This window comes from Pomacea canaliculata, linkage group LG5 (genome assembly GCF_003073045.1).
Source record: "Pomacea canaliculata isolate SZHN2017 linkage group LG5, ASM307304v1, whole genome shotgun sequence".
Taxonomy (NCBI): domain Eukaryota; kingdom Metazoa; phylum Mollusca; class Gastropoda; order Architaenioglossa; family Ampullariidae; genus Pomacea; species Pomacea canaliculata.
The window spans coordinates 26,147,879-26,161,700 of NC_037594.1; the positions used below are offsets into that span (position 1 = coordinate 26,147,879).

The window sequence follows — 13,822 nt, forward strand, 5'->3', positions numbered from 1 at the left end:
CACTAGATAATGAAGCATTTGGAAATATGATGGTTTTTACTGTCGATAATACACTAGACAAGTCGTGCATCTGATGTTCACTCTCGTGCATGTGCTGGTATCTATAGGCTCTTCCACAAAATACAAGACAGCTTTGCCTTTACAGGCCCTGTCAGCATTTAATAACAAAAAATAATTAAAAAACTTCCCACAAGCACCCACTCACCAATAAAACTAATCATTACACACTTGCTTCCTCACTCCCTCACCAGAAATGTGTCCGTCTTTTTCTTGCATATACGGAATTGTTTCACAGAGATGTGGTGAAGCAAAGTCACATTCCTAGTGTTCAAGATAGGTCCTCCTGTTTACGCTCTGAATTCTGTTCGATGCAGATGGGGCACCCCAACTTTTGATGTCCAGAAACACTTATCCTATTAATAGAACAAACAAGGTGCTGTTTTGTGCACACTGTGCATTCCCCTTCAAGGACACGAAAAATACTCTCACTCTTTGATCAGAAATGAAGGCTCAAGAGAATGGATTCTTAGTATCTTAGCTCTGGGAAAAACTAATAAATACAATTTACTCACCCTGCAACACATTCAAAAGTAACATTGGAAGACAACTCTATATATAAACATGGTAAAAAAAAATCTGTTTTATGGATGCAGGAACTTAAATTAGCATTTTAGCAGGAACATTTCCTGGCTGATGTAAGCAACCAACACTTGCTGTAAGTGGCTGTCTTGTACAGGTTTGATTGCTATTTTGGTTTTGCTGTTTCACGCTATCTGCTGTTCTCCATGTAAAATAGCTGTCACTTCGCCAACACCATGTAGCTGAATATGGGATTTTGTCCATTTGGAACTTCTTTTCGCTTAGAAATGCTATGTCCATGACTGATGCTCACAGTAAAACTATGGATGTGTATAACTGTACATGTTTTGAGGGAATATAGGTCATCACCTTTAAAATTAATAAATATTTGCATCAAAACCAAAATAAATGATCCTAGGAAAAAAAAATGAAAGGTGAAAACTTAGTAATTTGAACTATACAAAGTTTATAAACTTTTATCTATTGATCAGGTATTAATGATAACACAAGAGTCTGCCTGAGTATCACATAATGGATAAGGTTTCAGATTGGGGTTGTCTAGGTCACCATTGTTGGTATGAAGCATGCTGTTCATCTCATTGGATGGTGGACCAATGTTTCTAACACAAACACATCGGGGTCTGCTGTTCGGCATCCCTGGCTGGTTAAACTGCCTTGGTACACCAACCCAGGATCTCTGTATACCACCACTAAGGTTTGAGCACCAAACACGGGTATGTCCACCTTGACTCCATTCTGAGTTACAAGGTGGAAATTGCCTGTCAATATCTTCTTGGCGTTTTTTGTCGTCCAATGCCCGCAGTAAACTGTTCTGGTACTCCTCTATCACTTTAGTTGCTTTTCCCTCCGCAGTATAAAATGTGCCAATCAGCTTCCCAATGTAAATGTAGTCTTTGTCGTAAAACTTTTTCCAATCCTCAAGAGACAGGATGTTATCATTGGTCAATTCACTGAGATCGTCTGTCAAACCATTTTCGAAATCTCCAGAAACGAAAGCACGGGAGGCATCTCGGCCGGCAAAAAAACTATAGCCTCCACCTGGTCCGTAATGTTTTCGCCCCCTAGTTACATCATAAATATGTCCTAAAATGGACAAATACACATCCGTTCCATCTTCTCCGGTATATTTTGAAAGTTCCTCTTGTGTCATCAGACGTTCGGATCGAGATGGATGCGGAAACCATCCAGAAAAAACGGGCATTCGTGACACGGCATCTTTCATGCAGTCAGGAACAAACTGTCCAAGTTTGTAATAAAACGGTGTTAACAAATTCAATTTAAATGCTAGAGAGAGAATACAAACTGCAAGGGAAGTCAATAAAATGACGCGCCCCATTGAAAAAATATGTTTTGAAACACAACACCATCACATCCGTCAACATCAAGTAAAGAGAAAGCTACTCTCATAAAGAAAAGAGAGTAGCCTCCCTTGCAAAGGCATGCGTCTGCTCTTGTGAATGTTGTGAACGTCAGTTGATGGATATACAGAAATTTTTAAATTATAAGATCTGTTTTTCTTATCCCTGTGTGAAATGGCGAATCTTTCTTTAACTTTAGATTCTGCAGTATTGACAAAATTAAGTAAATCATATCCTGAAGAGGTAAGATTTATGTTCTTGGCCTGATTCAAAGAATGGACAAATAATCTTTAATTGATGTTTTACAATCGGGATACTAACTTCAAGTTTACAGACTTAAGTGGCCAGAAGTAAATGCTCAGCGCTCAATGTAACATGAAATTGTCTTTTTTTTCCTCCGCATGAAGTGTTATTTTCACGACGCTACAATACGTGCTTCACTAGACAAACCTTTCGTTCACTAACGTCAATGAGTATACCCTCTTTTAAAAATTGCATTAAAAGAACAAGCGGAGTAGATTACATTGTATTTGTAGATCAATTTGAATCATGTCCACATTGTTTAGGGGCTAATTGACTTCTGATTTTTGTTCTTTTGATAGTGTTGCGATGATAGTTATAACGGCTCTGGGTAAAACGGCAATCTCTCTCTCTTCCCCCACCCAACTTCTTTTGGTAGGTAACAATACGCATGCATTTGTATTCTCATTCATTCTGTAAATAATGACACAACAGAAATTTAATAAAAGTATTATCTATTTAAATCTGAAGGGTTTTCATATCTTCCTCATTTTGATTTCATCAGGTATCTGATGGCAAAAGTTCAGAATGTGCATCAGGCAGTCTTAAAGACCTCCTGGAATGGTTAGCAGTGCCTCCAGCATTCAGCACTCTGCGAGTCAATACTTTTGTTGTATCCAGTAGTGAAGCTTTGATGCAAGTTGTGAAGCAACTTAAAGAGGTAGAGGAGCACACATATTGCAACACATTTCAAGAGAAAAATTCTGCAGTTTATATACATTTTATTGAGGGATAGGTGTCATTGCATCCTCTAGCCATTTTCTCAATCTAATAAGCATGACTGTGTCAGTCTTTGTTTGAAAGAGGAAGTCTGTATGGAGTCCAGTGACAAGTTATTTCACTGGGTGCTGCTGAGGTCTTTTAGACTTATTTACCAGTATGCCTTTAGAAACTACATCATCTGAAAATGCTAAGCAGGTGATGCTTTGTAAAGTTATGAATGGTGTGGAAGATTGGAGAGTAAAATACACACAAATAATAACATACAGAAACTGATGCATTGTCTAAGTACCATATCCCTGAAACCAGGCTCAAAGATCATTACATAAAAACACACACACAATGCAGAACACAGAGTGGAGGAATACCTAGAGGAAACACATTGATATTGTTTTGGTATAACTATTTTACGGTTAGAGAAACAATTTCATGGTTATGTGGTTACTGGGGATCACATTTATAGACATGGCCATGCAGTTTCATATCCTATTTTTATTTTGTTTAGTCATTGTGTCTTCTTTTTTCCATTTTTTAAGACATGTAATTTGCAAGGAAAACCTGAATTGAGAGTGGAAATACACCCAACTCTCTTTGACTGTCTACTTGTACACAATACTGGTCCACACCTTCCTCAGCAACAGGTATGTCAGACTTTGTTGTTTTTTCGCTTTGCCTCCACTTTGTAACAGTGTTGTACTCTGATTGAAATGTACTGCTAAGGTTCTCCTCTTATGTAGGACAATTTTTTAGAATAGTGGTAAAACATCCACTTACCACTATAGCCAGCATCTTAAGGTGCTGTGTTCATATTTTGAGTCTAGGCATATGTGACACCTGTCCATCAAATGATTTTTTTTCCTTTCCTTTCATCACTCCTTCCTCTATTTTTTAAAACCCAAAGAGGAGGAAATACTGTTTTTTTGTCAAACCAATTACCCAATAAACCATGCTGTACCTGTAATTTATGTAGGCAGCTGGTTGGTGCAAAGGTGCTTGTCACCAGTAAAGGAGGATTAGGCATCTTGGGCATAGGTCTCTTCTTGGACTTGTTGCACATTCTCTGTACTTTGCGCTCATAAAACGTTAGTTGTTGGCTTGGTATAAAACACGAGTGGTCTGGCAGTGTAGTGGTGAAACATTCATTTATCATGAGCACGATTGTTGCTGCGATCACATTGTCATCATTGTGTGTAACAAAACAAAGACAACTATGTTGCTTTGTCATTTTGCCATAAGGACACATATTAACATACATTCTTGACATGCTTATTCTTGATTACTAATAGTTTATCAGTTCCAGATTTAATGGCCCTGTGTCCTTCGCTACATTGTTGTTATCATTAGGAATAGTCTGGTCAGTGTGCTTTTTCATTCAGCTTAGAAAAGTCATCAGTTCTGGAAGATTTTTGATAAGAATTAATTGTCTGTGGAACCTTATTGTGTTGATAACTTGTGTGTGTGTTGTTGGTGTGCTGTGTGATAGCTACAGTGTATGAGATTTGTTGATTTTAAGTGGGCTGTTACTATGTTTCATATGTAAGGGTTAGGGTAAGGGTTTTTGAATGCTGTTTGGTTGTGTTTGACATCATGCTCATTTTATCATTGTAAAGTGCCTTTAGCATGTTTAATGACATTGTACTATGTAATTATGCTGTATGATGATGATGATGTGTGCACGATCATGCAAATACATATAAAAATACACATGCATAAATGCACAAAAATTCTAGTGACAGTTATTCATTGTTTTGCATGTTATGCATGTATGATGGATTGTTTATAGCACTGCATATATAAGTATTACAAAGACAATTGCTAATAACTGAAGACTGTGAAGATGACAGTGGTTGAAGTTTGTTTTTATTATTACTGCTCTCAGGTAAGCATTAGACCAAGACTCCTGTACATTTTTTGGAAAGGAGAAAGCTTGAACTTTGCAATAAAAGTAAGGAAAATTGCCTTCCCCGTGCTTCCCTGGCAAAGCCACAATCATGGCTCATCGTGCTATAAGGGTTAAGTTTCTGAAAATCAACATAGTTTGTGCTAAAAAATTTGTGGCTAGCAATAGGACATTTGAAGGCATTTTTAATATATGAGGGATGATAGCAGCTTTGGAAACTTTCATTGTGGCTTTTTTAAATTCATGTTTAAGGCAGAGAAGGAGGTGATTGTTGATCATGCCTGTGGCATGGCAGTTCTTCGAGGTGCAGATGTCTTCAAACAAGGCATTGTTGGAGCTCCTTTGTGTGAGTAATACTTATAATAAAGCAGAATCAAATGCATGTACAAGGTCTGCATTACATATGTAATTATTTCAGTTTTCTATACATAAAACGCCCCGTCTTCCATTTAGTTGATCAAGTTCATGGTCACTGATTGTGTAGAACGTTTGTATCAAATGTTTGTACAGAAAGTAGATGCAGATGTCTTAGCTACTCAGTAAATTTATTTCCAATCTGTTTTTATATGGGTTGTCTCATGGCTGAAACACATTCATGTGAGTGGGGGAACTTTTTATAATTTAAAATAAAATCTTATACTTTTATGAAAATATAGTTCTTTCTCTTCTTTTACCTCTTACTTTTATGGAGCTTTGTTGACACAGTTTGGTTTCAGTTATTTCAGAGATTTCTTGTACATGATTGCAAATTTAGTAGTTTTTAATTAATTTTTTTGGGGGATGGGGTGGGGTTAAGGTGTGAGGGAGTAAGGATTCCTTCATTTGGTATTTTTATTTCACATTTTTATCAGTTGATCATAAAATATCACAAGGTAAATTACTTCCAGAGGCAGTCCACAATCTTCTAAAGAGATTATATCTGGTTAACAGCTATTCTAATGACTTTGGATTTGATTCACATGTGCATAGTACACTTATGCTTTGTGTGTGTGTGGATGCTTGCGTGTGCATATGTGGGTCCATGTGTGTGTGTTTATGTGTGCATGCACACATACATGTAAATATTCAGCAATGAAATGTGGTGAAAGGGTGAGAGTTATGGCTGACTTAGATGCAAGATGTCTTCGAGGTTTCAGCCGCGTGTACCAGGGGAGCAAAATGTATGTGGGGACAGGTGTGGCTCTGGTAGACAGAGATGAGCTCTTCTGCACGTCAGCAGTGTCAAGGTTGTATTAGCAAGATAACTGTGGCCTGTGTGCCTTAAAAAGCTTGAATTTGTTTCTTTAAAAATAAACAGGTACCATCAGTAGTGTCAGCACCCTTTAAGCCAGCTGACCAGCTGGACTAGTCATCCACCCCACCCATGCATACTTAAAGGCTATCCTTGTTAGCAGACTAAAAGACTTTGTCATTGTTATGGATGTAATAAACATAGGTTGTTTTTTTTGTTCTAGTATTAAAGTATGAAACGCGGAAGGAAAATACAACAGTGGATCAGGCAAAATCTAATTAGCAATCTTAAACCAGTGTTTGTTTTTTTTTAATTGCATGTGCTTGAATAAGTTCCTTACATTTAGACAAAAAATAAGAAAAAACCAGCAGTGTGTGTGTGGTTTTTTTTTTTTTTTTGTATATGTATGTATTTCTCTCTCTGTGTTTAAGAGAGAAAGAAAGACACAGAGAGAGCATGTGTGTGTGGATGTAGACATAACCTCCAAGAGAATGAGATGATGAGTTATTTAAAGACATAAAACTTTTACCATTCATAGAGGTGTTGGTGTACAGATGTCAGAAGCCTTGTACCATTCACCATCTTTATCAGATTTTCTACCAAAGATTGTATTTCCACAAAATCTTCCATCTATCATCTGTGGCCATGTTTTGGGGCCTAGGCCTGGTGAAACCATCCTGGATATGTGTGCAGCACCAGGTAATTATTGTGTGCATGTATATATGTGTGTATATATATATATGTGTGTGCAATGAATATGTGATCATGTGTACATAGCATGATTTTTGTTTTTGTTCTGAAGGTGGAAAAACAAGTCATATAGCTGCACTTATGAACAACGAGGTAAGTCACTTCAATTTCATTTTGAAAGTGTATCCATTATATACTTACTGCAATTTGTGACAAAGTAACATTTTAAAATGATATTTAGATGATATTTTCCTTTTAATGGACTCTATAAGAAACTTGTATAAAGACAAGGCAGACACACTTCCATCCAGTAGGTCAGGAGGAGAAGATGTCATTGTCTTCTGTTTGAAAATGATCATGCAGTTTTATTTCACCATCAGAAAGTCAGCTTTACAACAGAAACTCTCTAGGTGCCACAAAAGAAAAATAATATATCAAATGGGTTTTACACTTGTCAAAACTTTTATTAAGAAAGCAGTTATAAAATGCTGATTTCATAAAAATGCAAACCACATAGGGAGCTAAGTGTTATACCTTTATAAAGTTATAGTTGGAAAGTATTTAATATTACCTAAATAATTTATGTTATTACAACATACTCTGTTAAAAATATATGCCATCTTTAAAAGCAAAAGATGAAATAAAAATTCATTGATCATTGAAAGAATAGTATTATTATATACAGTTTATTTTTGTAAGGGCAGAGTAGTGGCATTGGACAAGACAGCAGACAAAGTTGCCAAAATCAGAAGTAACCTGGAAAACTTTTGCCTCACATGTGTAGAATCATACGTGTTTGATGCAAGGAAAGCTTGCAGCAAGGACTCAGGTTGGTGCATGCATGTGTGTTTTGTGTGTGATTTGTTATTTCACAAGTTTGTGTGACTCCTTCCTTTTCTTCAAGTTCAAGGTCTCTCTTTCCTCACTTGTTCCTGAATCAAGGTAGATCCCTAAAAAAAAAGGAAACTCATGATAACCTGCTGGATAATTAAAAATTACAGTTAATCTCCAGAGTAGTTAAAGACAAACAACATAAGCCTAATCGTTGGTACCTTGACTTCTGTACTAGAAGCTTTGCATAAGTGACCGGTAGGCATAGACATTAAGTTTGGCATGAGTATATTAAGATACACGCAGTTAAACTGAGTTCAGAAAGTGTTTTTGTGTTAGTACATTATCGGATCAGCTTGTTTTAAGTTGTTACAAAATATGGACCGTATTGTGAAAAAGACTTCCAAAGGGGTAACCACCATAACTTGCCTTTGGCTTTAGTGCTGTATCTGCTTTCCCACATTTTTCTTAATTAAGATTGAAGTTCTGATGGCTGTTCGTCCTTCCTTGCATGACATTTGACACATCAGATGTAATCGTCACTTCGTTCACTTGCTTTAGCACCAGAAGAAACTTTCTTAAAACATCAAGAGACAATCTTAATACGTTTTGCTACAACAGAGATCTTCAATCTAGATAGAAAAGAGGTGTAAAGTGGGATGGAAAGAATTCCTTACATAGACCATGGAAAACACTCAGCGCCACCTACCCAAGGGGAGAAAGTGCACTTGACATAAGTGCAAGGGGCTTGCCAAACTGAGCCCTTATTAACGCAGGAAGAAATAAAATAAAGCTGAAAGAACATTAAATTGCTGCATGCAGTGACTTCGTTCCTCTCTTCTGTATTGTTCCTGATGTAGCTGACATTGAGTGCAAGCAGTAGCTTCTACTTTCTCTACTTTCTGACCAACATCGGGTGTCTGTATATTCTCGGTGCACCCTGAAGATAATCATCTCACAGTGCCTTCTAGAATGAGCAGAGGGATGTAGCTCTGTGATTCGAAAGTGTACAGCGGTTTCAGTCCAGGAGACAGCATGTATTCAGCCCAACTCTCTTGTTCCACCGTGTCCATGACATGGTGAAGTCTATGTGATTTTGCTATAATTTCCGAAATCACCACAAATAAGGCAGAAAAAAAAATCATCACCCAACTTTATTTCTTAAAAATAATGATTCTGATATTGAACCTGATTCTCTCTAGAAACTTCTTACTGCGTATAGACACCCTCCCTCACTCACATACGCACACACGCACGCGCACACAAAGGAGTCAATCTTTGAAGTACTTTATGGAAAAATAATGTACTTTAGGAATTTTTTGAAAGTTCCATGTGTCTGTGTATGTGAGTGCATTGGCAGGGAATTCCAGACTGTGGGTCCAAACGTGGGTTAAAACGTTCCACTACAATCAATTATAAATAAAGTTATCGAATATTTTAAATATGAAGTTTTCCACTCTAACCCTGTAGAGAGGAGAGACAGTGTGTGTGTGTGAGAGAGATAGTGTGTGAATGATTAAGATGTCGCTAAACACGAAGAAGAAAATGAGAAAGAAGACAAACGTCAACGAAACTTAAATATTTTGCAGAGGACGTGGGAAAGGGTTTGGGGCGAGAGTCGACATAATTTAAAGGGGAGACAACTAAGGTGGTTTGTTGTTTGCGCGGTTGCCTTTCTTGGACTGCTCGCCAAGAAGGGCTCTACACCTGCTACATGTGTAATATTGCAGATGAGGTTGGAGAGCCGCCCTACCCGCCGGCCACGTTTGACCGCGTGCTGCTGGACGGTCCGTGCAGTGCGTTGGGTCAGCGCCCCGCAGTCCGTAACAAGATGACAGCCGGCTGTATGGCCTCCTTCCCCAAACTACAACGCATGCTGCTGACCGCGGTAAGTCCGTGCACGCGCGCGGTGAGTTCGCTCTTGTACATTGCATGTCTACGCTCACGTGTTTACATACGTTCGTGAATATGAATACGTTCTAAAATATGAAAACATTCCTAAAATGAAGACCAGCGTCTTGACTTCACCCCCTCGCACAAATCCGTCCCCCCACCCAGCGAGTATTATGATTCCTACCGTGCTGAGGTGTCTGACATGATTTCTAATATGCAAGTATAGCAACCATTGGTGAATGTATTTCATAAAAGACAGCTTGTATCATAAAAACAGGTAACAAACACGATACTATTAACATGTTGAACAGCATCAGGTCATATTTAACAAGATGAGGTTAACATTTTACAAGTTAAATATTCTTAACGTACGATAAACATATCTGCTGGAGTCTAGGATTTTGGTATAGGGCAGCAGTTTTATTTCTTTATGCACTGAAAAACAGTTCTGTATCAGTTTAAACTTTATCAAAGTTCAAGACCGCCTGTGAGTACAATAAGCATGTATTGCAGGCGGTGCATCTAGTGCGTGAGGGTGGAACTCTTGTGTACAGCACTTGTTCGTTACCTGTGGAAGAGAATGAAGATCAGGTAGCTTGGGTACTGGACAATTTTCCAGCACTTGTCCTTGAAGAGCAGGTAACGACTTTTAATCATACAGACATCATTTTCTATTTCTCTCACTCCCATGTGTGTGTGTGTGGTCAGTAACTCTTAAAACTATGACAGTATTTTCTCGTAGAATTGTCGGTTTTTGTGTAGGAATAATTTAAGATGAAGCATGTTGCTTTATCGTTTGATTTGTCTCCGGTTTCTTCTTTATGTTTGCTTTCTGATGTCAGACCCCTCACTTGGGAGGATGCGGCCTCGCCCACTCGTCATTGTCAGCTGCAAACTGTCGCCTGGTGCAACGGTTTGACCCAAGCCGCTTATCTCGAATTGCCACCAGAGACTGTAATTCTGACACTATCGGCTTTTTTATCGCCAAGTTCCGCAAAGTGTCTCGATAATAAATATTGGTCATCGAATTTCATCTTGTTTTTAAGCAAGCGAACGAAGAAATGAAATGGTAACAATTGCATAGTAACAGTGAAAATACAAATACACGTGAGAGAAAAAGAGAGAGAGAGAGAGGAAAAAAAATAGAGCGCTTGTACAACAAAGAGCTGGTGAGTTGAGAGACCAGGTGCCGGACCAGCTCGCTGTCTGCGATGTGTGAGGAACGCTCGGCAGTCATACAGGCAGGTCTGACAGGTGTTAGGGTGGAGGCGCTATCACCTGCTTTCTGACTGGCGCAGGTGTGTGATTAAAGTCTTTATTCGAAATGCTGGTGATGATTAGCGCGCTTATTAAGCTGGCCCGTAATTCACCTGCCTTCTGCGGGCTTACAGCCAGGTTACAATCGCCTGCCCTTTCCGCACCGGTATGAGGTCGTCTGCACTGGCTGCTCTGTCTTCCGCCCGGAGAGGTCTTCCAAACTATGCATGGGCCACACGGAGGGAAATTTCCCAAAACTAAGCGGACATGACCACGCTTTTTAAAAATTAAACTTTTATCTCTTCTTCCTGTAAATCTGAATCAAGATTAGAGAATCGGGATTCACAATGGAATGAAAGGAAGATTAGAGAACTGTGAGAAAGAAAGTCTAATCTTTCCCTGGACATGTGGACAAACAGCCCAAAAATCGTATAATAAATTTGAAGTATATGTGAACATTTATTTGTCATGATGCTGAAGTACACACGCAACACTCATGAACTCCTACTCTAATTATTTTGATGAGTGAGGGGCTAGTGAAATAAATTGACAGACAATCTCCTCGATAACAGAATGCGAACAAACGATTCGCCCACGTACTGTAAGAGTCAGTTTGGAATCTGAATTGATATATGTTGGCATCTAAGTCCACCCAGTCCACCAAGTACACCCGCTTGCATTTTTACAAACAGACAAATGCATACGTACTCTCGCGCACATAAACAGACTCGAGGCACGTGCCACAAGCGCTAAAAGTTAATTGAACCTCAATAGTAACCGCGGACAACAGCGCCACCTAGACTCCAGTGAAGGGACACGACTGTTGAGGCGGGAGGAACAACACGCGCACTCCTGTGTGTTCTGGCGAGAAGGAAGAACTGGAGGAAGTAGGGAGGATGGGCAGGACGCCGCCGCTACTGTCTGTGCGGGTGCGAGGCAAGGCCGCGCCGTTACCACAATCAAAGAATACTGATGATGCACGTGCTTACAGCGCTCGCGGCACTAATGAACCCCTACACTAATTACCGCGCTTTTGATGATCAGGTGCCAATGTTCTGCTTTGGGCATGATTTGCACGCGGGCACACGTGCGCAACTAATCCGTGAACGGTGGAGGGGAGGGTAAACGTAATGCCACCTCCCCATCATACCTTTGACATACCTAGTTCACAAGGCTGCAGTTTCTTCTCAGTTAAACGAGACTTTGACATCTTCACAGGGCTGAAGTTTGTTGAAGAATGTACAAGTGAATATCAATTATTTGCTTGTGTGGTCATCGATTTAACAAGTTTTTTCAAAGAAAAAGTGCTCGCGACTAAGATCTGCTTTCTGGATTTTTTTTTTTTTTTTAGGGAGAAGGAATTACTAAAATCTTGTTATATTAACTACATACGCTGTCCCACAGGAACTCATGCATGTAGAATAATTTATCAAGAGTCAGAAATTCCATGATGCTAGGTTGCAGACAGATGAAGATTAGCAAGAAACACCGCATAACTTGTTAAGGTGCAGTATTCAACCCCTTTGATTACCAGAGAGATATATATCCGGTGATAAGAACCTACTCGTCACAGTGCTTCAAGATCATGTTGCCAGTTGGCTTTCTTCTTATCGGTCATCAGTCATCGGTCTGTGTCAGCCTTCCGTGTGTCTCGTGCGGGTGGTGTGACCGGTGTCATAGTCTTTGAAGATTCTGCAGATATACCTGTCATTGTGGTGAATTAATTGCAGAGTCACATTTGCTTCAACTTTTTCTGTGATTAATTCTCTTCTTAGGAAATGGTTTTAACATTTGTTCTAGGATAAAAAATTCTCATCTATGCATATAAGAAAACATAATTTTTTTCTGGACATTCACTGTGCTCGTTGTCACAAAGTGTAAATATTAAACATTTATTTGCCAGTCAACTTTTGAAGCAGTTTCCCCAAGACACCACCCTTCTAAAAGTTGCACAGAAAATTCAAAGATTAATTTCAAAGATGAAGCTAAATCTGTCCCTAGAGAGAACAGATATCTGTGTTCATCAGCCGTGTCTCCAGCTTGACACCATCACGCAGAAATGACAAAATTAAGATTTTCTTCACCACTAGATTATCTATTCTCTGGAAGACAGGTAAAGATACAGATGTAGACGGCCTCGTGCAAAATGACAGCTTAATATAGACAAAGTGATAAAACCAATCTGATAACTACTGACTATTACAGATATGGCTGCACGAGAACACCGAATTAAATTTTAAAAAACCAAACAAAACTCGACACTCATCTATTTCGGGATCTTTCGCTCTTTGTCTTCAAAGTATCGTTCATCTGATACAAGGCCAGTCAGTTTACTACAGAGGCTCGAAACCCGAACCTCTGCCATTGAAGGCGAGAACACACAGATGGATAAGGGCACGTAATTACCCCATACCTACCCCGCCCCTACCCCACCCCGTTACCCGTGTAGCACATGCGCCTTGGTAGACAACAAACTTCTCCGGGGACAGCATGAAGCGAGTTTACTCCAGGCTGAAAACCTCCCGTCACGTGATCACCATGAGACGAGGAGGGCATTCTTTCACGTGCTAGCTTACGTTGTGACCCCTCGTGACCCCACAAACATCATGCTCCCTTACTCCTATGTCAGTGACGTATTGAAATTGTGAGTGTGAAAAATGTGCTGATTACTAGAGGACCTTCACTCACTCATGTCATGGATACCCATACCCACTGGTGTGCGGGCAATAAACTCTGTTGACATATCTTTTGACCCCAACCCCCAACCCCCAAACGTTGAAAGAAGTTTTTGAAATTCCTCGCTTTTTGTGTGGTTAAGGTTTCGAGGTGGGTGGGAAGGAGTCGACTAGAGTTACACACCTGTTAAAACCATCTTTTGAAAGCTTCTCCTCATGAAATATGACATTTTAATTTTCCTCCTGTCTTGCAAGTCGACGGCGGGGACTCAACCATGCATGCAACGAGACGATTGTCTCCCCTTGACCGGCACCGAAAATCACTTTTTTTCTCTGGAATCTTCGATCACGAGGGAAAACTCTGTAG

At 39.5% G+C, this 13,822-nt stretch overlaps 2 protein-coding genes across 3 annotated transcripts; one reads left to right on the plus strand and one right to left on the minus strand.

The window, feature by feature from the left end:
• Positions 1–132: 132 nt before the first annotated feature.
• LOC112564687 (neuferricin-like) lies at positions 133–2,009 on the minus strand. The gene has a single exon (XM_025239687.1). The coding sequence runs from the start codon at positions 1,934–1,936 to the stop codon at positions 1,067–1,069; it is 870 nt and encodes a 289-aa protein (XP_025095472.1). The 5' UTR covers positions 1,937–2,009; the 3' UTR covers positions 133–1,066.
• Positions 2,010–2,021: 12 nt separating this feature from the next.
• LOC112564686 (putative methyltransferase NSUN6) lies at positions 2,022–10,551 on the plus strand. Of its 2 annotated transcripts, XM_025239686.1 has the most exons (12): positions 2,063–2,201; positions 2,561–2,633; positions 2,764–2,919; positions 3,515–3,619; positions 5,131–5,224; positions 5,948–6,104; positions 6,648–6,808; positions 6,912–6,952; positions 7,499–7,628; positions 9,361–9,518; positions 10,037–10,162; positions 10,366–10,551. In XM_025239686.1, the coding sequence occupies exons 2-12, from the start codon at positions 2,568–2,570 to the stop codon at positions 10,531–10,533; spliced, it is 1,362 nt and encodes a 453-aa protein (XP_025095471.1). In that variant the 5' UTR covers positions 2,063–2,201; positions 2,561–2,567; the 3' UTR covers positions 10,534–10,551. The 2 variants fall into 2 exon arrangements, with proteins under 2 accessions (XP_025095470.1, XP_025095471.1); XM_025239685.1 differs by lacking the exon at positions 2,561–2,633 and having other exon boundaries at positions 2,022–2,201.
• The last annotated feature ends 3,271 nt before the right edge of the window (positions 10,552–13,822 follow it).

Coding starts and splice junctions, on each gene's coding strand:
- LOC112564687 (XM_025239687.1), bottom strand. CDS start 1,936: ATGGGGCGCGTCATTTTATTGACTTCCCTTGCAGTTTGTATTCTCTCT.
- LOC112564686 (XM_025239685.1), top strand. CDS start 2,133: ATGGCGAATCTTTCTTTAACTTTAGATTCTGCAGTATTGACAAAATTA. Junction 2,920..3,514: donor TTGTGAAGCAACTTAAAGAG/GTAGAGGAGCAC, acceptor CCATTTTTTAAG/ACATGTAATTTGCAAGGAAA. Junction 6,809..6,911: donor GGATATGTGTGCAGCACCAG/GTAATTATTGTG, acceptor TTTGTTCTGAAG/GTGGAAAAACAAGTCATATA.